This window comes from Lagenorhynchus albirostris, chromosome 12 (assembly GCF_949774975.1).
Source record: "Lagenorhynchus albirostris chromosome 12, mLagAlb1.1, whole genome shotgun sequence".
Lineage (NCBI taxonomy): Eukaryota > Metazoa > Chordata > Mammalia > Artiodactyla > Delphinidae > Lagenorhynchus > Lagenorhynchus albirostris.
This window is the reverse complement of record NC_083106.1, coordinates 4,985,678-5,012,765: the sequence shown is the minus strand read 5'-3', so window position 1 is coordinate 5,012,765 and position 27,088 is coordinate 4,985,678. Positions and strand designations below refer to the sequence as shown.

The following is a 27,088-nucleotide window of genomic DNA, read 5'->3' as shown; positions in this document are numbered from 1 at the left end:
ACCTAGCATCACAAAGATAAGACATCATCACAAGGAATATAGCGTGATCTAATATTGATAAAGTCCAGTATTTTGAGCTAGAAGTTTGCATGGTATCTGACAGACATCAACTATTGCTGTTTCCCTTGAAATTTCAAGTACCCCCGTGGTACCCCTGTGAGCATACTGTGGTATCTCTGAGTTTACTCCTTGGGAACACATAGATGGCCTACCGTAGGTTGGTGTGCTTTGTTTTGTTTCTCGTTTCCCCTCACAACATTTGGGTGCATTTTCATACTAATGATATTAACAGAAAATAGAGGCAGAAGCGTATACTTTAAGAACTTATTTCTATCCCTATTGGCTGAGTTCCATAGATTTTTTCCTAGTATGGCATCTGCAAATATATGAGTTGTAGTAGAAAGCTGTTTTTTTATACCAGTTTTATTTTCTTTGATTGGAATCTCACCGTTCAGTAAATAGTAATCTTTAAAGATGAAAGTTCAACAACAGGTATTGTTTATGTATGGTACCTGGCACTGAACCATATGCATTTATTTATACTATTCTTATATTTATTTATAAATTTATATTGTTTTTAATTTTTAAAGAATTCATATTTGTGAAATATTTATAAATATATTTGTATATTATCTCTAAAGCTTAAAGCAAGAAATGGTTCTGAAGTTATTATATCTTAGGTGAAAGGGAAGTATGGCCAACTCTACTTCTAAACCTCCCTATAGCTTGGCAGTGTTTTCAGCCTGGGGCTCACTAAGTCAGTTGAAGATACCAAGGAAATGAAACGTAGATGTTCTCTACTAAAACTAGTATTTAAGATGGTATGGTTAAAGAGTAACTGTACAGTTCACTGTTTTCAAAGTAAGGTCTGTTAGAAATACAGTTAAGACTATTCTCGCATTTATTCCTTGTTGTGATTATTTTTACAATGAAATGGTTCTATGATTACTACTTGAAATGCTTAAAACAAATGGCATCTGTCTTATACAGTAGTGTCTGTTGGCAAAATACTTTTCCTAATCTTGAGTTCAGCCAGTGTTATTAAAAGTAGTTGTAACGATATGGAAAAATTGGTGAATTTTAGAATGAAAATATTGGTTCAGTTCCTGAATTGGCAAGGTGTTCGTCAGTTGACCTTGACAGGTGACTTGCTTAAATTAGCCTCGATGACCTTGTATTTACTCATAAGTAAAATATAGGAATGATAACACGCTTTTCATGATAACCTGAGGATGACACTATACATAAGTTTCTTGGTACATAAGAGCACTGCAGGGGTTGTGATTGCCTTGTTCACTCTTATACTCTTAGTATCTGGCTCCATGCTTTTGGTACATAGTAGGTGCTCAACAAATATTTGTTGAATTAGCTATCAATACCCAGTAGTCTCACACTCAGGCTTTTTGCCAAGAGAAGAATTTAAAAGGTTTATAATGTCATAGCAAAACAATGCGAGCATAGCTTAATAATTGCAACAGGTTATTATCATGAAAGATGTGCTCTCTCTTTGAAAAGAAAAATTTGTAATAGTATGCTTTGTAAATTTTTTAGGAGGAGCAAAATCGAGGCAAGCCTAATTGGGAGCATCTCAATGAAGATTTACATGTACTGATCACTGTGGAAGATGCTCAAAACAGAGCAGAGATCAAACTGAAGAGAGCCGTTGAGGAGGTGAAGAAATTACTGGTACCTGCAGTAAGTAATAATTTCCAAATCATTTACTATAGACTAATAGACAAACAGACATTGCTCCAGTCCTTAAATGGGAAAATCTGTTCCCTGTTTATTTTTTGTGAAGGGAATCTTGTGAGGGGAGCAAACTCAATTAGTGGCCTGTTTTTTCAAAAGTATTATTACCTTTGCATCACTCTATTATAGGGTAGGAATGTAGGTGCGTCATCAGTAAGTAGGGTGATGAAAGCTTTCTCTCTTTTTTTGGATCAGTTTCTCATTGCAAGCAAGTAATGGGTGTACAGAAGTCTGTACAAATTAATACTTATGTTGGGTGAGCTGTGTTAGTGGGAGCACATTATTTGAGTTGTCTGTGGGTTCCACGTACTCTCCTGGCATATATCATTGTTTACCACATAAAGGTTAATGTTTCATAGTGAAATTTTCCCATAATATGGTAAGATTTTCTTTTAGAAAAATAAGAGCTAACTTTTACTAATGTACCAAGCACCATTCTGAGCACTTTTCACACTTTTAACTCACTTAATATTTCTAAGATAATAAAAACTATTGAAGTTCATACTTAGGGATTGTAGATAAGACACCAAAAGGAATTTTGGAGGGTGACATAAGAAAAGACCCCAAGGAGAGGAGTCACTGAGGCTGGAGAAAAACCAGGAGTCTGGAGTCCTGGAAGCCAAGAGAAGTTTGTTGCTGAAGATTGTTCAATTAAGATAAGAATGGGGAGTTAACCATTGGATTTAGCAAGTAGTAGTCATTGGTGACCTTGCCAAACAGATTTTTGGATGGTGGATTTAAAAGCCTGATTAGCTCAAGTTCAAGAAAGAATGGGACGACAGAAAAAGGAGTTGAAATTTTTTCCCTTAAGATTTCATTATTTATGTAAATGATCCTTTCAGTACTCTTGGCCTCTCAGTTCTTTTATTGCTTCATCTTCAGTGATCTTATCCTCCACTCCATATAAAGTGCATTTTAAATTTTAGTACTTTACTCATATTAAAGTTTCTAAGTTGCCTTCCAGAAAATTTGTACCAATTTGTAGTCCTGCCAGTGTTATCTGAAAATACCTGTTTCTCAACACAGTCTCAAACCCTGGGTGTTACTAAATTTTTTAATCTTTAATCACAAAAATGTGAATATAATAATTCTCATGGTTCTTAAAAATATTTATATTAGATGAGTTTTTACATTAGCTTTTTGTAACAAAAATTCTAAATCTTCATGATCACATTTTGAACAGGTACACAATCCCTGGTTTCATATTGTTTCTGTGGGGAATATTGATTCAGTTTACATATCATTTACAGAATGAATTTATAGCTGAAGTATGGGATTACCTTTGTATTATTTCAGTATAAATGTTTCTTACCTATCCATGTAGAATAAATTCTTTTCTGGAAAGAGGTAGAAAGAGAGTCGTGTGTAGTTTAATGTTTTTGTGCCTATTATGTTTAATGTTATATAGCAAAAGATCTAATCCTGGCTTAAGGGACCTGGGCGTGTGGAGGGGAGAGTTGGTAGACTTTGTGCTTGATTTAAAATTTTATAATTAAATGTAATAAATATTCCATTTTGTATTTTACATCTGGAGATAAGGCTAATAAATCTCGGTTAAGGTTGTAGCTGTGCTCCTTGTGACATAATTCTAATTTTTCTAATAATTTTGATGATTTGAATGTGTCTCCATCAGTTTACGTAACACCACACATAACTTAATGTTTAGAGTTCAAACTTTTAAAATTCAAATTAGGGTTTCAAAACAACCTTACAAAGTAAGTTCTTTTCCCCCCATTTTTCCAGCAAGCACAAGAACTCAGAGAAACCTTAGCATTTTCTAATTTCACTGCAAAGGTAATAGGGATTTTGAGATGATCACACTTCATTCATTTGTAGAGTCATAATGTTTTACCTAATGAACTTGTTTACCCTGGATAATACCATTTTTATTTCAGATGTTTCTTTGATTTCAGTAATCCGTTTATTTTAATCTCTTTTGTTTCTTAAATCACAGAATAAACCATGCATAACTAGAGAAGAGTCATTTCTTTAGTTACATATAGTATAACTAGTCTGGCAAGTCTAAATCTGTTACCATCAAGTATCTACTAAAAATATCCTTTTCATTGTAGGTACAGTTAATCAGTTGTTTAATCTCATTTCCATAAATCTGAACCATACCTCCTTACATTCTTGAGATCTTCAATATACTCTCATAAGTACAGTGAAACATTTTGTGAAAATCAAATCATACTCACTGATAGAAAAGGTCTATTGAGCAGTGCCCTGATTTTGCTCATCTTTGGGGACTTAGGTCATCCTTGGCAGAGACCAACTGCTGAGGTATTGATAAGTCTATCTCCAAAAGTATTTCTTGAAGACATATATTCTTGCCAACCCAGTTAAAATAACCTGTCTTTTCACTTTTAGTCTTAACCCATTCAGTTCATTCTCTCATAAGTTAGTACGAGTGATTTTTTTTTTTCTTTAAATAAATCATATAAAGATTATCAGTGACTTGCCATTTCACTCCTCTGGAAGTAGGGTAACAAGTGAGTTATCTGCTCTGAAATTCCTTATTGTATATTGAAGAAATGGCTCTTAATTGTAAACAAAGTATGGGTAGTTGTAAAAATTTTAAAGTCAGAGAAGGAAAATGTTTATGAAATAATTAATTTTAGGACTTTTGATGGCTTCATATAAGTATAAAGTAAAATTTCACATGTTTTGTAAGTATTGGTTCTCTCCAAGTTAGCTTATAAATGGGAGAAAGACTTTTGAAGTACTAGGATGCAGTATAAGGAAATGAGTGAAAAAACATTATTCCTCCTAAAAAGATTATGGGGAGATCCTCATACTGGTAGAATTTTACTGCGTATATAGGTAGAACATTAAGCAAAGGTTATATAGGAAGAAACAATCATGTCAAGATTTGATACGGTAATAGCCTTCTCATTTTAAGTGAACCCCATAAGGAAATTAGTGTTACTTGGAATTATTAGGGATTTGTGATTCTGCATTTGTGATTTCTGGTTTTATGTAACTGCTTTGTTCTAAAAGTTAATTGGGTGGAAAAACTAGCTTTTATGATATTTATGGAGTTTTACAATATCGACTATTTCCTAATTTTAGCTAAATATTTAAGACAGGATATGTTGATCATTTTTGTTTGTTATTAGGCCGAATTGCAATGTGCTGCTATATGCTTTCCTATAAATTTTTGTTTCTTTAATTAAACTTCTATGATGCAGTTACTAATTTTATATAACCCTATGATAAATTACTTCATAATTAGACAAATGGTATTTTTAGTAGATTATTTAATTACTAATTTTATATATCTAAACCTTAGGCTTTTAGACATGTGTGTTGAACTGGTTTATTATAATTAGAAAACTTCCTTCAGATGACATTTTAATGCTTGTTCTTATTCACATCATAATTCTCACACTTTTCCTGTGAGCCTTTCAAAATAAACTGGGCTGTTAAATTTCTTGGCTGAACTTCGTACAGTCTTTGCTTAGCATTTACCTAATGTGCTTACAAATATACAGAATTTTGGGAAATTATGACTTCTTATCTTTGTATATTCAAATCACTTTAACATAGATTTGATCCGTGCAGAGAGCTTGTATATTAAATTAATTTACTCATTTGCCAATTCTGTCATCAGATGTTTTTGTTTCCTTTATTCTTGCTATACTGATACTGTAATATGCTATAAATTCCCATTTCTTTTGCCTTTTGTAACAGAGTATCTAAATCTGCTTTTAATTAATTTGGTCTTAATATTCTCATGTACATATTAGGACAATTGATTAGTTATTGTGCAGGCCCTTGTTAACCATTTTAAGGACTTCAGCTTTTAGTCTAGAATGGGTGAAACCATTGGAGTGCTTAAGGAGAGGGGAATGAATGACATAATCTGATTAATATTCTATAAGGATTGCTGGCCTGCTCTGTTTAAAACAGAATAAAGAACACAAGGTGAAAGAAAGGAAGCTCTTGTAGGAGTCTGCAAATTATGGCCCATGGGCCAAATCCAGCCTCCCACCTGTGTTTGAATAGCCCATGAGCTAAGAATGGTTTTTACATTTTTTAATGGCTGGGGGAAAAAATCAGAAGAATAATATTTGGAGAAGAAGAATATATCATGAAATGTGAAAATTATATGAAATTCAAATTGCATTGTCTGACAAGTTTTATTGAAACACAGCCATGCTTATGCTTATTCATTTACGTGTTGTCTGTGGCTGCTTCTGCGCTCCAGTGGTGAGTTGAGTAACTGCCACAGAGACCATATGCCCAGAAAAGCCATTTACTGTCTGGCTTATTACAGAAGAAGTTTGCCAATTCCTGGACCATTGCATTAATTCAGACGAGAGGTGATGATGGGTTGGGCCAGTGTAGCCATAGCGGTGAGTCATGGTCTGGTTGTGAGCATATTTTTACAGTGAAACTGGCAGGTTTTGCTAATGGATTGTCTGTGGGATGTTAGAAAGCAAGGCATCAAGGATGACACCAAGATTTTTAGCCTGAACAACTGGAAGGATATAATTGCTGTTACCTTGATGAAGGATATGTTAGGAACAGATTTTGAAGAGATTACTTGGAACTCAGTTTTGGACCTAGTAAATTTGAGATGCCTGTTGGCTATCCAAGTGTAGCTATTCTAGTGTTCTGTTCAGATTAACAAATACTTATTCCAGGTTGGCTGTATTTTAGAACACTAGGGATACAGAAAATTATTTACGGCAAGATCTTTAATATTTAGGCAATGACATTTCCCTAACTGTATTTCATGAGATACTTTTCATAGGTATTTGGGGTAAAGGAAGCCTTTGATATGCTAGTAAGTATTGTGAACCTCTGGTAGAAACCATTTCCAAATTTAATTGACCATCAGAATTTTTGTTCTGAGAGTGTATTCACATCTAGCGTTATAGAGATACCTGTTTGAGAAATAATCTGGAAACTCATGATTTAAATACATAGGAGCTGTCTTTTTAATGCTGAAGAATAGTCATTTGAAGACAAGAAGGAAGAAGAGGTGCTTCTTGAGGAATTTTTTCCTTTTTTTTTACACATAAAATAAAAACTCATTCATTTGAAATGTACAGTTTGGCCCTTGACAACTGTATACACTAACAGCCACTTCCACAGTCAAGATTTCCATTATGCCAAAAAGTTTTCTCTTACCCCTTTGCTATCAATTAACTACCCCCCCCCACGCCCCCAGGCAACAACTGGGGTTAGTTTTGCCTTTTTTTCTATTATGATCTAAAAACTTTGTTTTTTCCCCCCAGCCTTATTGGTATAAGATTGACAAATAAAAATTGTTTATATTTAGGATGTACAAGTGCTTTTTTTTTAAGGTGTACAATGTGATGATTTGATATACATCTATACATTGTGAAATGATTATCACAATCAAGTTAATTAACACATTCATCATCCCACATAGTTAGTTTTTTTATTTGTATGATCTATAAATTTCAAGTGTACAGTGTTATTAACTGTAACCACCACGCTGTACCTTTGACCCCCAGAACTTACTCATCTCATAACTGAGAGTTTGTACCTTTTTATGGACATCACCCCATTTCCCCTACCGCCCCTCCCTTCCCCCAGCACCTGACAACCACCATTCTACTCTCTGGTTTTATGAATTTACCTATTTTAGATGAGTTTGCCTTTTCTAGATTTCATTTTTTGTGCCTGTCTTTCATGTGGCGTGGCTTTTTTGAGGTTCCTCCATGCTGTTATATGTGTCAGTGAGTTGTTCCTTTTTATTGATAATTAGTATTCCATTTGAATACATAAGCCACAGTTTGTTTATCCTTTCACCTGTTGAAGTTTTAATTTTTATTTCTCTGAATACAAGTGATGTCGAGCATCTTTTCATGTGCTGCTTGAGAAATCATATATCTTCTTTGATGAAGTATCTTTAAATCTTTCTATCATTCTTTATTGTCTTTTCTTTTTTTTTTTTACTATTAAAACAGTTCTTTATATATATTGGGAATACATCCATTATTGGACAGATATTCTAATCTGTGGCTTGCCTTTGTCTTGTGGTTTTGTGGGAAGGCTTTTAATTACAAATCCCATTTCATTCATAAATATAGAACTTAAATTTTTTTTCTTTTTTTTGTATTTTTCAAGGAATTTGTCTTTGTCATCTAAGTTAAACTTTTTATCATGAAGTTGATCATAATATTCCCTTTTTATCTTCTTAAGGTATGTAGGATCTGTAGTAGTGTCCTTGCTTTCATTCATTATGTTAGTGATTTGTGACTTCCTTTTTTTTTTTGATCAGTCCAGCTCTAGAGCTTTATTAATTTTAATCATCTTTTACTGCTACATACCAGTTTTTGGTTTTGTTGATTTTTCTCTATTTATTCCTTTTCTGTTTCATTGATTTCTGCTTTTATATATTCTTTCTACTTTATTAGGGTTTAACCTTATTTTCGCAGCTTCTTAAAGGTGGAAGATTAGTGACTTAAGACCTTTTGTTTATACTAAAAATTTTCTCTCTGAATAATGCTTTACCTGCATCTCAAATATAATATTATGCTGTATTTTTATTACTATTCACTTCACAGTATTTTCTAATTTTTTTCGTGATTTCTTCTTTGACCTATGGGTTATTTCCAGATGTTTCCAAATATTTGGGACTTTTAAATTTATCTTTTTGTGACTGATTTCTAACTTAATTCTGTTCTTCTCAGAAAATGTTTTCTATAAGATTTCACTCTCTTTGCATCTAATTAGGACTTTTTATATTGCATCACATTGTCTGTTTTGGTGAATATCCCTTTTACACTTAAAAGCACATGTATTCTACAGTAGTTGGATATGTGTTTTATAAATGTCATTTAGATGAAGGTGGTTGAAAATGTTCAATTCTTCTGTCCTTATCCATTTTCCCCCTATTTTTGTTAATTACTAAAAGAGATGTGTAAAGATCTCCATTCATTCGTTGTAATAATATTTATGCATACTAGCGTGTTCTCCTTGAAGGCACTGAAATGGCAGACTAATTTGATGTGTGCACATGTGTACATGTATGTATGTATAGCTTACATAACCTATATGAACAGTTTGGCATCATTAAAAGATTTCACTCTTCATTTTATGTAATGGCAACTTTCCCCTTGTTTTAATTTTGAAGTCTTTGTCTCCCCCTCCCCCCCAAATGCCAATTATTTAATGCACATTTTCTAGAGCGATAGTAACAAGCAGTATATAGGTGGCAATCACTGTTCAAGAAGATGTTATAGAGGTTTACAGGAAGATGTCACAGTGGACTGGGGTATTTAGGGGAGAAGATTTCACATAGGTGGGTGAGACTTGAGCTGGAACTTCAAGGTACAAAGTTCCTAGAGACAGAGGGGATTAGTGTATATGCATTTTAGAGGTGGAGAGTTGTGCATTTCAAGTCATTAGAGTGGTAACAGATGCAGTAGGATTGCACAAATCATGCATGGTCAGGGACTGTCACTTAAACTTAGAACTTTTATTTCCTTATATGTAAAATTGGGTTATTGTTGCTTACTTGCCTTAGAAGGACTTTGTAAAGGTAAAAATTATTATTTTAGTTATGTGAAAGTGCAAGACACATGTTCCCTCATTTCTTCTCTTTTTCTTTATGTTGTATGGATTGATTACCTTAGCTACATCATTGGCCATGCCAGTTACAAGCTCATTCCTGGTCACAGGAGGCACCATGCCAAAAGAAAGTGATTCTGTCCCTAACTGCAAAAGGCGCCCTAATTGCTAGTCCATGATCTCACCAATATACCTTTTTGCTTACAGCGGCATAATAAATAAGAAAATTGTAAACCACTTAATGTTACTTAAAAAAATAACGTGTATACAAGTATCTCCGTCCCCCCACCCCCCCTCACTCACTCACTGTGGGAGTACATCTACTGTCTTCGGTATCAGGTGCCATCCCTCTTTCAATTAATTCTCATTCTGTTTCGTTGGAAAAGAATACTGTTTCATCATTAACTAAGACATATAGATGCATATCCTATGATCTTTTCTAATCTTCTCTGAAGGGACATAAAAAACACTAGAACAGGGGCTTCCCTGGTGGCTCAGTGGTTAAGAGTCCGCCTGCCGATGCAGGGGACCACGGGTTCGTGCCCCGGTCGGGGAAGATCCCACGTGCTGCGGAGTGGCTGCGCCCGTGAGCCATGGCCGCTGAGCCTGCGGGTCCGGAGCCTGTGCTGCGCAGCGGCAGAGGCCACAGCAGTGAGAGGCCCGCGTACCGCAAAAACAAAACAAAACACTAGAACAGTGGAAGTTGGGGAATATTACTGATATAAAGACTGGGAAAGTAGAAGTGAGGGATACCTGCTCAAATGTCTTCTTTCTCACTATAATTTTTCCTTTCTTTCAATAAGAATGGGGGTAAAAGATTTCTGTTGGGGAGATGGAATACTAAACTGAAAAGACGAAATGAGTCACCATAGCCTGTATTAGAGAAATTAAGTGATTTCAGGCAGTTGAAGTTTACACTGTCTGATAATTTAAGACCAGCTTTGGTACACAAGATGCCACTAGTCCCAGACAATTCATAAAGTGTTTGTTTCACTTTCTTACTTTATGGGGGGAATAAGCGTGTCTTTTTTTTTTTTTTTTGCCTCTTTAAGTTTGTTTAATAGGTATTTGAGGAGTTGAACGTGAGTTGGTTTTGAGTATATAGCTGATCTCTTTATGAAAGCATTTATAAACATAGAGCTCAGTAATATTAACCTAAGTAATTGATCTAGTAGATTCTGAGGAATTTCCAGCTGAGGATTTTTAAAGTTGCCAGTTATTTCAAGAATATTATGAAATTTGAAAAAGATTATTAAAAAAAAGTAACTTAAATTCACTTCTTAAAAAAAACTATAGGTGTCAATGTCATCATTATTTGGGAGAGTAGTGAAAAGTGAAGGGTCCTTCACAAAATAATTTTTTATTAAGTTTGCTTTTCATGTTTCCCAGAGATTTGTTTCTTCTAGTACTATCACCATTTGACTCATAGGTAACTGTGTATTAATTATCACCAGAAAATAAATGAAAAGAATTAAAGAGTAAGATAGGAAGAGAGGTAATGACTCTGGAGATAGTGTAGTCTCATCTTGGAGTTCAAGTATTAAACTGGATTGTTAATGAACTGATGGCCCTGCATTTAGTTCTTGACCAAGGGATCAGTAATTGAAATCTGTGGTATGATTTCCCTCCTTTTCATGTTATTGGGAAAGAAGGTAAGGTATTAAAAGATACATTAAAAGACATCTAGCTGTAATGCACTTGCCCCTTGATAGAGCTGTAATGTGAGAGAGCATCTCTCTTATGTAAAGAGGGTGTTGCTACCATTTTCTGCCTTGCACAACTATTTTAATCTGGATGGGAGAACTGTCTAGGGACCCAGAGTACAGTAATTAGCAGTCTCTTCAGAGTGTCAGAGCAGAATTACCATTGTAATGGTTTAGCTGCAGGATAAAAGGATTGAATTTGGGTCTTCCTGTCTGCCAAACTAAATGAGTTGCCATGGGAGTTTTTAAATGTGAGAGGCGTTTACGTAAAGCAATTTGGCGGGTTTGAATAAACTCATAAATTACAGGTTTGAAAGCAGCCAGTCCTTGCTTCCTCTCATACAGGCAGGACTGTATAGAAGGCTGATAGCTTCTTAAATTCTTCATGTGAATAAGCTGATCCATGCTTCCACGCAGATGATCCGATTACTATGGCTTGTCTTTTCACTAAATATAGTACAGTAAGCACATTTAAGAAAAGACATATTCTTCCAGATCTCTGGAGGAAAAAAAGTGACAACTCTAGACATAAATTTGCCTTCCTAAATTAAGTGTATCTTCAAATAATGCTATTAAAGTGATTGTTTTGTTTTAATAAACATTAACTTAAGATTAATTTTGCTTAGTGCACATAATATATATCTTACACTTGTCACATTTGTCTCACAGAGGTGAACATTTAAAGCTTTTTGGAAAACAAGTAAGGTACTTATACTCGTAAACTGGATTATTCAGGTTGCATGTAAATACTTGGCAGAGAGAGCTTCGGCTTTCCCTGTCTCTCAGAAGAACTGGGTTTTTAGTGGAATGACTTTTTAGTGAGAAAATGCTGCTGTAAATGCCTCCGGTGATGAACATCACTTATGCTTCCTCAAGTTATCAGTAATAATAATAGTTCTTGCATTGGCGGTTTATATCCATCCTCCAGAAAAAACTTAGTGAAATTTAGGTATTAAAATTTTTGAGACTGTAAAATATTCTCACGTAATGAATAAGTTCTTTGGGGGGAAGTCTTTTAACATTTTCAAGTCACTAGATTAAAGTTTTGTAAGGAAAGTGAAAAATTGGTTGTTGCTAACCTTAGTAGCCTGTAAATGTAGATGAATTTTTCAAAAATGTTTCACAAGGAGATGCAGGAATGCGGAATGATTGTTCAATTCCGATGAGAAAGTATAAGATAAATATTTTTAAAGTACAATAAATAAATTTTTATGTATTACTACTTAAGGTATAATTATCAAAGTAGTAGTCTGATTCAAATTCTGTATTTCTAAGATTATTGTTGAACCTTAATAAATCAATAAAACTAGACCCAGTGACAGGGAAGACTTTATATAAAAATCACATTTAAATTTAGAATACAAAGACCATCATAGAAGTCCAGAACTCCTGGAATCAAAATGGCGTTAGCATGTTACATGCTTAAGTGTAAGGTACTCTGATGGGAGTGGGTGTATACTGCTTGATAAACATGATGAGAAAGAAAAGTATTTGCAGAAATTGAAATGTGCTGATTAATTTTTTCTTCCAGAGTGGGACAATTTAATTCAATTTTACATCAGTTTCTTTGTATACCTCACCAGAATTGTAGCTGTGTCATTTATTCTGCATTAGGCCAGTCACAGGAACATTGTTCCAACTAGAATTTTCACAAATAACTAAAAGCGCTGTATCTTTGGATAGACAGCAATCCATACAGACAGGTTAAATTAAGAAAGTGTGACAAAGTGTAGATTTTAAGACTTCACTCACTATCAAACCAAAATTTTGTGAATCACTGAGCAGCTCTATGAGCTCTCTTTACTACCGTTCAGCCATAATGTTGTCTGGAGGTGGGTCAGGCTTTTTAAAACGATCAGAGAGGCTTTTCCCCAAACTTGAGGCTTCAGTTTAATGAAGTTTCTTGGTGATAATAATAAAATATGTCTTATCTACAAGTTCTCATAAATAAAGGCTTTGAGAAACATCTTCCTTTTTGTTCGTATAAGGATTCATTGAGGGGTAGCTTTTCTAAATACAGTATTTTGTGGGGGTCGGCAGTGTAGATGGCTTACAACTCGGAATGTGAGGTGTTGCAAACATAAAACAGGGGATCTGGGCTTAGAATAATAGGGCAACGTATGTTTATTCCTGAAGAAATATTTTTGCAGTTTATATAGGAAGTTCTTCCATTTTAATCTTGTATTCCATGCATCCCTCAGAATTTGCATGTTGAATTTGTTATATAACATTTTATTCTTGCTTGTACCTGTTTGTTCTTAAATATTAATGTTTCTATTCCATGATTAAATATGCTGCTCACTGGCTGGGATAATGCAGTTTAGTTTTTTCTCTATTTCCCTATTAAGTGTATGGTATTCTACACAAATCTCTAAAATTAATTTAAAATATAAATATTTTTATTAAAGAATTCAAGTTGTTTAATAGAAAAAAATAGGTGGGTGATTGCTCAGTGTGTCTTCTTCAGTTCAATTATTTTCATGCATCCCTTTAATTTGTTTGCATGCCCTTCTGATGGTTGGTAAGTAGCATCATGTTCCTTCTATATAGGTGAAACATTTGTAATCCATTCACTTTGTATTAATGTACTTTGAAATTGGATTGACAAAAAAAGTTAAGAAAACCAAATGCCCCATATTTTATTTAACTTGCTCTTATTTTTTGACCCTTATACTCAATTTTTCTTGACATTTCAAATGTTTTAGTGTTACATTTATAAGTAGAATTCAGATTAACTACCACTATGAGATTTTAGTAGTATATTAATGATTCAGATGAGCATTTTAGTATTAAGACTGTCTCAGGTAAACTTATTTGGTAGCTCATCTCATGGCTTGAATTTTCTTCTGTATTTTTGATAGCTGAATTTTGAACATTTAATTTCAAAAGTGATACTTATTAATAATAAGACTTCTCCTTTATGGGAATTACTCTGAAGCCTATATTGCAGGATTATGTAAGTAGATGTCTTTTGTTTTTTATTCTCTTAACCTTTAACGCCTTTGTGGAGAAAAAATAATCTTTAATGTATAAATTAAATATAAATTGATTTGTTTTTAAAGTTATGCCATTAAACTGTCATGGCATCAGTATTTTTGCTAAACTTCTTTGTAGAATATAATATCTCCGAGCAAGTTATCAGATTCATGAATTCGCTTACTTTGTGGTATTATTTTATGAATTCTGTGAATGGTGGCAATATGCTCTGTTTAAATAAAATACCTTGATTACTGAGTGTAGCACCTGTGGAATTATAACGTACGTGTAGAAATTAAAAGACGCACTTAGTGACTGTCAGAAGCAGTTCAGTTCACAAACTTCTACTGAGAAACTGCTGTTTACCAGGCTAGAAACCAAGACTTCAATACACAGAAAGATTTAGATTTAGTAATATAAATGAGAATAGGACAAAACTAATGAGTTTCCCAATTACTTATTTGATCACTTGATACTTGTTCTTCAGAAATGTCATGCTCTCACTAAAGGTGGATACTTCCCAGAGTGATCTCTCTAATTTGTTTTTCTTGGGCAGTCTCATCAGTAACCATACCTCCAAGGACCACTGCCATAGTGATCATTTTTTATTATGCTTTTAATCTTGAACTCCAGATCACCAGTCTTTTCAGCACCTCCCCATGGATGACATATAGGCATCTCAAACATAACATTTCCAAAAGTAAAATCACATCCTTCCCTGTCTTCCTCATACAGTGATTGCTACATTGTGTTCTCTGTGTGGATGACATTAGTTGCCTGGAAGTCATATGTCCTTCATTCCACCTCTGCTTTCCCCCAGGCCCCCACTCCTTTCCACATACTTCCTCATCAAGTTCGGCTTCTGCCTCTTAATAGCACGTGACTCTTAACCTTTTCTGTTTTCACTATTGGGCTAGATCCACTGGTACTCCCTCCTAGTTGCAGCTAGAGCTCACTCTCTTTTTTCCTGTCCTTTTCTTCTTCTTTCAGTTTTGTTGAGATATAATTGACATACAGCACTGTAAGGTGTACACATAATGATTTGACTTACATCATGAAATGATTATCACAATAAGTTTAGTGAACACCCATTGTCTCATACGGATACAGAATTAAATAAACAGGAAAATATATTTCCTTGTGATGAAGAACTCTTAGGATTTTCTCTTTTAACAATTTTCATATATAACATACAGCAGTATTTATATTTTTCATGTTGTACATTACATCCCTAGTACTTATTTATCTTATAGCAGGAGGTTTGTACCTTTTGACTGCCTTCATCCAGTTCCCCCTTCCCCTACACCCCGCCTCTGATCTCTTTTTCCATGAGTTTTTTTTTTTTTATGAGTTTGTTTTTTGAAGTATAAGTGACCTACCATCTTATATTAGTTCCTGTTACACAACATAATGATTTGATATTTCTATACATTTCGAAATGTTCACCACAATAAGTCTAGTTACCATCTGTCACCACACAAAGACATTACATAGTTATTGACTGTATTCCCCATACTGTACATTTCATACCTGGGACTCATTTATTTTGCAGCTCAAAGTTTGTACCTCTTAATCGCCCTCACCTATTTCTTTCTGCCACTGCATCGCCTGTTTGTTCTCAGTATCTGTAACTCTCTTTCTGTTTTGTTATGTTTGTTCATTTGTTTTGTTTTTTAGATTCCACAGAGCTCTCTTTTTAATATATAGAAGCACCGTCACACTCCCTGTTACACGTTTGCAGTGGCTTTCTGTCACTGCATGGTAAAAATGAAAACTGTTTAGCATGGCATTCATAGCTCATCTCCAGCTGGTGTGTACCTAACTTTGTTTCATGTTGTTTCTCCTTTACCCACTTATAGTCCCCCCTATATTAAATAACTTAAAGGTCCCAGAACATTCTTTGTTTATTTGGTGTATTATAGTGATCTCTGGATTGGAAGTGGAGGAAGTGGATAGTAGGTTTCATAGTAGAAACTACGATGGGAAAAGGCTCAGGAAAAAACCACAAGAAAGTTTTCTCTTAAATACTCCACGATTTAAAACTTCCAGTGAAAGACCAGCAAATAGGAAACTTTTTCCCTGAAAACACTACACAGTACTTGTCAGGTTTTTTAAACAAGTACATATTAATATGCAATAGTAGTAGTGTTTCGCTTTGTTATTCATAACCTCTTAAAGAAAAAGTTCTATTCTTCTTTAATCTCTAACACATTACTGTTTTGACAGGTGTGTTAAGCATCTGCTTATGTTCATTGAACAAATGTTTATTAGTATTATAGATGCTAGGAACCTAATAATATAGTTGTTTTTTGAAATTAAGGTATGCAGTCTAGTCTGTTCTGCAACAAATGAAGAGGTGTGCTCCAAATAATAAACAATCAAAACTTTGGTTATAAAAAAAACCTTTGATTTATAAAAGGTTTTTCATGGGAAATTAGGAGAATTTCAAACTTGCAATAACAAAGTTATTTTTTCCTGTGAGAATTTCAGTAATCAAAAGATTTTTGAAAAAGCTATAAATCTGGTACTGTAGACCCAAATTATAACAGGACAGATCCAGAGTTGATTTACTTCTAACTCTGGAACCAGAGCCATTGCCTTTTTACAATTAGCAAATTATTCCTTAAGTATTTATACCAAATATTTAAAGCATCGAGCATCCCAACATAAAGTTCCTTTTGCCTATGGAACGTCGATCAAATTTTTACCAATAGCGGCTTTGTCTGTATGTATGTTATTCTCTAATTCATTGCTTTCTATTTTCATTTCTTATCATGAAAACTCATGTTAGAAAAAATACCATTTTCTGTCTGTATATTAATACCAGTGGTAAGAATTGTGCCATCCCTCAAAATAATCATACAAAACTGAAGCACTAGAGCTTGTTGAGGAGAAGAAATACTTCTGTAGTTTAAAAACCAAGTAAAGCAGTGATTCTTAGATTTGATCATGACTATAGTTACAAGCCAATTAAAGTGTATTTGAACCACTCAGTCCTTTGTGGGTATTCCTAAATTAAAGAAATGCATTACAGCAAATTCTTTATAAAGCATACATCTTTTACATGAACCCAATTTTAGGTACTGATTTTTGTAAATTAGAAGTATTTGAAATATAAAATCTGCTAATGGAATCTAACATATTTAAGAGTATACTAATTTTATATATGTCTGGTATTTTCCATACTAAAAGAAAGAAAACTTAAAGTACAAGTAACTTTTAAGAACTATATATTGTACATACATGTGATACATACATATATATTTTACATGCACATGCACGCACACACACACACATATACACACACAAAAGCAATCAAAACAAGCAATATTCGTACTCCCTCATCTTTCTTTGTTGTTACTGGGCTAGCTTGTCAGGTGAATGCTGCCAGGCACAGAAAAAGTGATCATCAAGTTTACCTTATACATAACCTTTTTAGTGAACTGCAATATTTTTGTAACAATCTTAGCAGATGGTCAGTTTTCATGGGAAAAAAAGTGGGGAAATCACAGCTCTCTAATGCCTGAGAAAAAGCCCAATTTGAAGGAATTGTTCAAGGAACTCAGTGGCGTTATTCCCATTTGGTTAGCAATTGTTTTGTTTAGATATTCTAAAAAATAAAACCAGGTTATTGAAGGTTCCATAAAATGAATACCCATACCTTTGTGTAACCATGTACATTAGAAAAGCCTTTTTAGGACATAGTTTAACGTTGTGTGCATCTTCTGGAATGAAGAGGGGATTAAATAAATGCAATTCATCTTCATGGTATTTATTCAAAAGAAGTAGTCCCCCATCAGGAGAGCAATTTATAACAGTTTTCTTTTTTTCTTTTTGAATTTTATTTTTTTATATACAGCAGGTTCTTATTAGTTATCTATTTTATTATAACAGAATTCTTTATAAAACAGAAGGTTAATGTTGAGCGCTAGGGAACCGTTAAACACCACCTGACACACATACAGTTGGTTTTACCCTCTCACCATCTCTCACTTCTGTTCTTGTCTCTCCATCCCCACTGGAATTACCTCAGTTCAGATAGCGTTATGTGTTGCCTGGATTAGGAACCTATAATTGCCTCTTAATCTTGATGATCTTGCTGTATTTTTCCAGATATTCTCCTTATTGAAGCTAGGGTGATGCTTCTAAAATAGAAATCTAATCATGATTCTCCTTAGGTTAAAACACTTGGATGACTTCTAATTACTCCCAAGAAGTACGTCCAGTTGCTTGAGCATGACTTATTACCTTACCAGCTTTACTATTTATTTCATACTCTTGATTCTAAATTTTTGAACATGTTTTTTTTCAGAACCAACTTCATTCTTTCTCCCCTCTAACTCTCACTCATCATTTATATTATTATGTAACGATACCCCAAAGCCTTCCCTCCCTGTTCATCACCAGCCCAAACTTCATTCAGCACCGTTGCAGTGTGTTTCTGGAAGGTCCTTATTGTCAGTCAGTTCTCACTGCTTAATATTCTGCTTCCAGTTCCTTTCCCCAGTCCCCCTGCCCCCGCGCCCACCACCAGTTTCCAAGAGGGCAAACTATTCGTTAGTTAATAAAACCTGTCCAAGAGATAGTGTTTCAGTAAACATTTATATAATGAATATAATGTTTTAGAATTTCAAGGACTATAATACAAAAAATGTTGGTAGAATATTTCATAAAAATAGTAAGATATAAAATTGAATAACAAATATTAAAGGAAAAATTCCATTCATAATAAGACATGTGGGAATAAAAATGCTGTTTTCCTAGAGCGGTAGATTATGGGTAATTTTAAAATACAATTTTAAAGCAACATAGAAGCACCTAGATTTGAAAAGACAATACCTAAGTCAATTTGTTTGTAAGTCCCAGTGACTTCAGTGTTTTCTGCTTTCAGTTCCTGGGTATATCCTACTAAACAGTTTAGACTAATGATTCTGTCCTTGGTAGCTTAAGATGGTACTGTTTTCTCCCTCCTTGGTGGTATATCATTGGTACCTTTTACAAAATAGATCAGTTTAGTGTGTTTGGAAAGAAATCTATTGAGGCAGGTGCCTCCCTTCCCTGTTTTTTTGTGTGTTTTTTTTTCCTCTTTTCTTTTCTTTTTTTTTTTTTTTTTTTTTTTGACTACACCGTGCCACATATAGGATCTTAGTTCCCTGACCAGGGATGGAACCCATGCCCCCTGCATTGGAAGCACAGAGTCTTAACCACTGAACCGACAGGGAAGTCAGTGCCTCCCTCCCTTGATGAACTCATCAGGTGTTACAGGGAACTCCTTGGCAGCCTGAACATACCTGTTCCATTCCCAGCACATCTGTTGACATTATGTACATTTAAACATTCAGCCAAGACTTGAGGTCGCAGCACACAACTGTCATCTATGACTTACAGTAAGTTCCATCTGCTCTTTGAAGAAAGAACTCTTGGGTTTTTTACAATGCTTTCCGGCATTTATATTTTTTTCACCACTTTTCAGTTTTGTTTCTATTGATAATTTTATGTTACTAAACGTTTATGGGTTCATTATTGGATACGGTGTGATTTTTACTGTTCATAAAACGCCTCAAAATACAGGGTAAACATAGCAGCCACAAAGAATACAGGAAGTGCCCAAACCCAAAATGACCATGCATAATCAGCTTGCTTAAGGAGAGTGGTTTTATTGGTTTACTGTAAAAGTTAATAAGGTTCAAATCTCTTAAGTAGAGGAACTTCCTAGATTGCTTTCCTCTAAGGTATGGTGTACTCTAGCACAACAGCTGTTCCACTCACAATTGGTCTTGCTATAGAAGAAAAGTTTTCTAAGGCAAGTTCAGTCAACTGCTGTACTTAACTTTCCCTGATTTATTTTATGCCTGCTTTAAAATGAGGTTTTTAGATTGCTATGTAGATAGCTTCCCACTTAAGAAATAGGAGAGTATTTGCAATTTACTTCAGAGGTAAAATATTTTTCATCCCTAAAGGAATGTGTTGTATACATTCCAAATTCTGTTTATTGTTATTTGGTTCTTCAAGTGTGACTAAAGCGAACATGGCTTTCTCACTCTCACGGGATGGCTGAGCATAAGAAGTATTCAAGTGCTTTTTTCACATGGCAGCTGAATTCCTATCTTTTGTTTAATTTTATCCTAAAGTGCAGCCAGTGGAAGAGATAATACTTGTGTTATATACCTTACAGAGTTATCAAGAGGATTAAATGAGATAAGGAAGGTTAAATTCTTTATAAACAGATAAAATAGAAACTGTTACTCAAATCCCAGGGGGAAAAAAGTCTTTTAAAAAATGAAATACTTAATTAGCTTAATTATTTTTTTCCGACCAAGGAAAACTGATAAATGTCTCGACAATCTGCAACAAAAATTATAGTGCAAAAGACAGTCTGATCTGCCTTCGCTGCCTTTGCTGCTCCTGTGCGTCAGAGAGGTCAGATGCTGCCAGCTGGCATTTGAAGAAATTACCAACCTTTCTGCCTTCCCTGCTTTGTTTTCCCTTGGCCTTAATTTAGTTCAAAGTTTTAGTCAACTATTTATAATGAAGGTATACCTTTAGATAGCTTATGAAGCAACAAAGAAAAAAAGTTAAGGTGGGAGTCGACCAAAATTAAAGGCCTCAGGTGTGTCACCATAATGATTATATCCAAAAATAGTTTGAATATAAGGAAAACTGGCAGCGGTGACTTCAGATTGCTCTAAGGACCAAGTAGCTTTCTGCCTCTGCTCTCCTTTGAGGTCATTAGACTGTGCTTGATGGCTCAGAAATATAATGAATATCTCCTAGTGAAAAATGGGTTACTTTAAAGAGTCCCTGTAGAAGATTGACATTATACTGGAAGTCTTTCAAGACCATTTGGGGTGAATTAGTAGTTCTAACACAGATACTCATAGGTGAGTTTAGTTCTCATGGTTAACCCCCTACAATTGTGCATCACATTTTGTCTGTATACCGTTGTATGTATTCTAGACAGTCCGTGGTTATCATCAGATCCTTAAAGTGATTTGTGATTCTTTCCCCATACTTTTTCATCTGGTCTTCCACTACACCCTGTGTCAGCTTCTGTCATAGTATATTTTTGCCTACTCCTCTTGTATACCTCTCACAGCAAATAGATTTTTAGACTCTGTCTTCAGGTTCTCACTCTTCATCTTCTGCTATAGGATAAGGCTCTCTTAAGCTCACAATTTGTAGTTATCCTTTCTTCTATTGCCCCAGCCATATAGTTTGATAAAGTCCACCTACAATACAGTCAACTTTAGAGGTCTTTTGTTTTTTCCTATAAAATAATGATGTGGCTCTATCATTATTTATGTTTATTTTTATATCTGCTATCATTATTTATATCTACTATCATTATTTATTTATTACTAATACTAGTATGTAGCCTGAGTTGTGGATCATAGAAATCTTTCAAAAGTTTGTCATTTCTATTAAGCTTACTATAAAAAATATTTCAAATTGTATCATACTATATTTCACATAGAAAGGAATAAATGCTTTCTAGTAGACGTGGCTTTTCTTTTCCGAGATCATCACTGCTTTGAGATGAATCTGTTTATAGCTTGTCAAAAAAAAAACAGAATGTATTACCCTAAGGTAAAAGTGTTTGTTAGTTTTATAAAATGTAGTTTATGTAGTGTATGGAGCTTTGTATATGTGTTTGTCAGTGAGTGTGTGTGTTTGAGTGTTTTAAGCTTTTCTGATTAAATAAAATGCCTCATGCTTTTTCTCTGCGTTACCTTGCTTTATCTGTGTTAAGTTGTTGCTGCTGAACCAGGTATTGTGATTAAATCGGAGTATATTGCATAGTGTAATTAATGGGAAATAGAAAAATACATGACAAGATTTCTTTCCCCTTTACTGTGTCTCTAACATTTTGACCCACGGATTTTTCAGTGAAACGGCCTTTTTTGCATACTATTTGAACTAAGGGCTTGCTTTGTAAAAGATGAGCAGGCTCGATTGCCCAAGTGAAGTAATGACGTTAATTTGACTTTGCCTCTCCACCTAAGTATAGCAGTTCCGATACATCTTTTCGATATTGAATTTCTGTAACGATTCTGGGAATTTCTCTAATGTACTTCGATCTGTGAATATGATTTTTTTGGTGTGTTGGACTCATTAGCAGAGTATCTGCATCATAGTAGGTGCTCATTAGCCTCTGTTAACTGAACAGTGAAGACTGGGAAAAGGAAGGAACATGAATCAAGGAACCTTTAAATAATCTAAAGAAATAACAGATCATCATAGAGTGTACTTAGATTTTTGACACAGAATGAAGTTGGTGATATAAAAGGAGAGGAAGCTGATGTGGCCATAAATGCCAGGCGGGGAAATTCAGATTCTGATGAAGCAGTGCTGGGGAGCCAATTCTTTATCAGGAAAACAGAAACCACACTAGGTATTTCAACAGAGAATTAATAAAGTTATTGGTTAAGTGGGTGTTGAGAACTAAAAACGGAGAAAGGAGATAAGAGTGTAATTCAGATTTAGAAACTCCGGGAAGCAGCTATTATACCAGGGCTGGGAGATAAGAGAGAAAATGGTACTGTTATTAGATCTTAAGACATTTTGAGAAAGTTCTGTGCAGAGGGAGAACCTCTGACAAAGTGGTGCCACTTGGCTGGTGATAGAATCTCAGTAGCTCAGAAGAGTGGCTACACTGGTTGTGGCTGAGGGCTGGGGATGCTCGGCGAAGCTGGTTCTAGAAGCACCGGGAGAGGAGTGTGGGGCCTGCAAACAGCTGCCCCTGGCAAGGTAGGTGCAGAGCTGAGAACAGCTGGTGCCGGAGGGAACGGCGTTCCTTCTCCCCTCAGCCAGCTCTTCATTCTCACTTTAATGCCCCTCACTTGGATAGAGCCTAACAAACCAGCTGGCCTAGAAGATATAGAACTATATAGAGTTCTAGACCCAGCATTTGAAAGCATATAGCAGGTCAGCTTGAAATTTAATAATTGCTATATCATCTTGGAGAAAAATGTTCTGAAAATGGTGTGGGAGTTAATTTTTCTACTCGCTTTTTATAGGCTAAGTTGAAAAGTAGACCTCAGATTCTTATTCAGCTGTCTCCCTGACATCTCCACTGGGGTGTTTAAAATAAGCATTTCAAGCATAATATTTTCAACCAGAACTTTTGGAAGTTCACTCAGCCTTTGTCTTCTCATTAAATGGAGTCACTATCTCCTTTATTGCTTGATCCAAAAATCTCATCATTCTTTAATGTCTCCTTTTTCCTCGCCCCCTATATCTAGTCAGTCATCAGGTCCTGTCAAGTTAACTTACTTTTTCTGTCTGTGTTACTTCCACCCCAGTCCAGTTCTTCTTCTGTCACCTGGACTGGATTAAAGCTTGTGACTGGGTCTCTTTAATCATACTTGAGCCCCCAACAGTCCATTCACAAAATACCAGAATAAGCCTTTAAAGACATGCTGTTATGTCACTGTCCTGTATAAAACCCTGTATTTAAGTGTAAGTCCTTAAGTTCTTTGTCAGAGTTTTCTTTAGTTGACAGGGCAGATGCAGGCGATGATTGGTATTAAAACTGTTTATAAACTGTGGTCACTCTTTGTTTTCTCTTTACTGTTTGCTCAGCCCTGTTCTCCAAGTGAATTAAGTCATGTACTTTAATGTTGGAAAACCTTTTCTACTCATTACTTCAAATTTATAGAAAAGTAAGAATCCATTTTTTTTAAATGTATTGAGTAAGTACATGTTTGCAAGGTATCGGAGGCAAAAAGAAGACTGGTGTATTGGTTATTAGTTGATTCATGCCTACAGGTCACGTAAGAAATTTCCTAAAAACAACATGAAAAAATAGAAAAGAAGAGATAACACATGGCTCTATATGATTGATTTCCCCAAAAGGAGTAGCATAAATTTAGGAAAGTGATATCATTATCTGTGGGAATGATTAGCAAAGGCTACTCTGGAGAGGCCAGTGATCTATCTCTGGGCTCTCAAAAGAGGCATACGCAGCATGCTGCTAGAAAACATCTTGTCTAACTTAGAGGCAGAAAAGCACAAAGTATATATTCTAGGGGACAGTGGACAGATGATTTTGACTAGTGCAAAACATTTGCAAATAGGGCTGCATAGAAGTTGTTCAGCACCTTGAATGCTAAGCTGGAAAGTTTGGGCTTTTATTACAGGCAGTGGTTCAGATTATTGTGTTAGTTGACATTTTAATTATTTGGAAATAAACATTTGTTTTAGCTCCGTTGTACTTAATTACACTGTTGTAGTGGGGTTTTTTTTAATGTGTACTTTATAGATTTTAAAATACCAAATAAACATAATTTTCTTCATTTCTTACGTGAATTCTTTGATGAATTCAAAAAGTGCTTCCACTTTTAAGTCACCGTGCATGACATTGGAGAAGGTAATGAGGACTTTGGATCAGGTACTCTGGTTTGAAAGCTGGTTTTGCATTGTGACCTTGTATAACCTTGGGTGAGCTACCTAATCTTTTTGAGCCTCCGAGATAATAAAGTACCAATGCCATAGATCTGTTATGCAGTATAAATGCTTAAATGATGAAGATCTAATATCTAATTCTAATAAGGTAGTAGAACAGTATATAAATTGTTCTACTTTAAAACATTAAAACCATGTTACTCTGATCCAATATTAACCATGATCTATTTCTATCACTTTTAACATAGCTGTTAAATATAGCTGATAACATAGCTGTATATTAAGTAATACATGCATAAATTATATATATTTATACAGATCCATAATTTGTCATCCATAATTGCAAACCCCAAAAAGTCCAGAAAAGTGTGTTTATAGTCTTTTTAATCCCACTTAGTTTAAGTATTTTTATGTTTGTTATAGTTTGGATTACTGAAGTATTCCACCAGACCCATTGGGAATGTTATGTAATCATTGGTATATTATTTTTCTACAAATCTGAAAAGTTCTCAAAACACTTCTGATGTCACAGGGTTTAGATGCAGGGCAGTGGACCTGTAGAGAAGTTATCAATGTTTGTTATATTTTTAAACTTATATTTCAAAGATAAATGTGTTACAGTGTTTTGATAATCTTCACGTAATGTCTTCCATGCAAAATACATTTACCTCATGACCCAGGAGTTCCACCGCTAGGTAATTATCCAAGAAAAATAAAAACTTCTGTTCACAAAAAAAGCCTTGTAGGAGAATTTTCATAGCAGCATTATTCACAATATCCCAAAACTAGAGCCACCCAAATGTCCATAGTTGTCTCTTGAGACACATAACGTCATGCCCTGTGAGTGCAGAGTGGGTAGGAGTGGTGAGGATGGAAGAGAGAAGCTTGTTCTGGAGTGAGACCACCAGGTTCAAATTCCAGCTTTGCCGACTAAATTCTGTGTTCTGCTAGGAGATACTAGTATAGCCTGCCATAATGTGATATAATTCAGTGTACATACTGTAATTCGTAACTTGTAAGTCTTGGTGGCCTCCAGCAACTGTGTCATTATGACACACTTCACTGACACCACCTAGTGAAAGCTGTGCTGCTCTGGTTTTTATCCTCCTCTGTTGATGTCACTAGATCAGGTTTTCATTTCCTGTACCCTGCAAAAGGCACACACATGTATGCACAGGCCCTGCACATGCACACATGTATTTCTTCCATCATCTTCTTTGCCTTCCTCCCAAGTTTTACTGCATCACCAGCTAATGAGTGTGGTTATTTTGTTATCCGAAAGAAGCTGTTCAGTGAAAACGTGTTCTAGCTCCTCTTCTTTGTATGGCACTGTGTATGAGGCATTGTGTCACCTCACTTCTTCTTTCATCTTTATTTCTTCTTACTTTTCTGACGTTTTCAAACGTGTACCACTTTCTTGTGGAAGGTGACTGAAGGTATACCTGTTGCTTTTCTTTCTGTTTATATAGAGTATAGTTTATATACTTACTTTGGTATTCTGTTACACATAGATTTGGGTTTGAAACGATGTGGCAAATTTTAATTTTTAGTATCACTAGTTTTCAGTGGACAAGTTTATGCAGTTTTATCCTAATAGATTTCTTTTTATAAATTTATTTTATTTATTTTTGGCTGCATTGGGTCTTTGTTGCTGCACACAGGCTTTCTCTAGTTGCAGCGAGCGGGGGCTACTCTTCGTTGAGGTGCGCGGGCTTCTCATTGCGGTGGCTTCTCTTGTTGCAGAGCACGGGCTCTAGGCACATGGGCTTCAGTAGGTGCAGCATGCAGGCTCAGTAGTTGTGGCTCACGGGCTTAGTTGTTCCGCAGCATGTGGGATCTTCCCGGACCAGGGCTCGAACCTGTGTCCCCTGCATTGGCAGGCGGATTCTTAACCACTGTACCACCAGGGAAGCCCCATAATAGATTTCTAATTCTTCTCTTCCAGTGACATTGCTTACTTATTTTTATCATTAGCAAGTAATGTGTCTTTCAAATAAATAATATTACTTTTTTTTTCATTCATCTGTACATGTTCATAGGGATCAAGGAATAGCAATTCCACAGAGTGCGAGTATCTTCTCCATTTTCTGCTACTGCAGAGTAGGTTACCGAAAAGTTGGCAGTGGAACATGCCGACAGTGGCACATCAGTCTTCATGATGTTTTCACTTACCTTAAAAAAAATTCTTTGTAGTTTGTTAGAAGTCCACTTCGCAGTTCTCTTTGTTACAAACTGTAGTGCCCCATGTGCTGTTACAGTGCCAGGGATAGAGTTTTGTGTAATAGGAAAGGACTGAGAAGTTTGTCACCTGCTCCTTTCTTGAATCAAGAAGGACCAATGTTATATCAGAAAAATGTATTATTGGGTTACTTTCCTTTGAAATATTAAGTCCCGAGGCTTAGATAATGCATAAAATATGTGAACAGCACATAGTTCCATTTCTGCCACCGTCTTCAGGGATGAACCTCATCTTTCTGTTCCTGAAGTTTATCCTGCAGGATTTAGACATTTGAGATTTGTAAATACAGTTAAAGATTTCTCATACCAGTCATTTAAAAACTAAATCCTAGCAAATGACTTGGGGAGATGGGATGAGTGGGAAGATAGGCAGTGATAAATAGGAAATAGGCTCTGTTCTCTAGGAGCTTGTTCTTTGCTTGGTAGTTGTGATATACAACAAACTAATTCAGGGCAGAAAAATACGA

At 35.1% G+C, this 27,088-nt stretch overlaps 1 protein-coding gene across 8 annotated transcripts in view; it reads left to right on the top strand.

Annotated features, from left to right (window-relative positions):
* QKI (QKI, KH domain containing RNA binding) overlaps positions 1-27,088 on the top strand; it is a 144,184-nt gene that overhangs the window by 101,322 nt on the left and 15,774 nt on the right. For all 8 annotated transcript variants that reach the window (XR_009543898.1, XM_060168266.1, XM_060168265.1 and 5 more), the window contains exon 4: positions 1,552-1,695. Coding sequence is in view for 7 of the 8 variants with exons in the window: in XM_060168266.1 (XP_060024249.1) it covers positions 1,552-1,695 (144 nt within the window). In the remaining variant the exon portion in view is untranslated. The remainder of the gene's footprint in view (positions 1-1,551; positions 1,696-27,088) is intronic.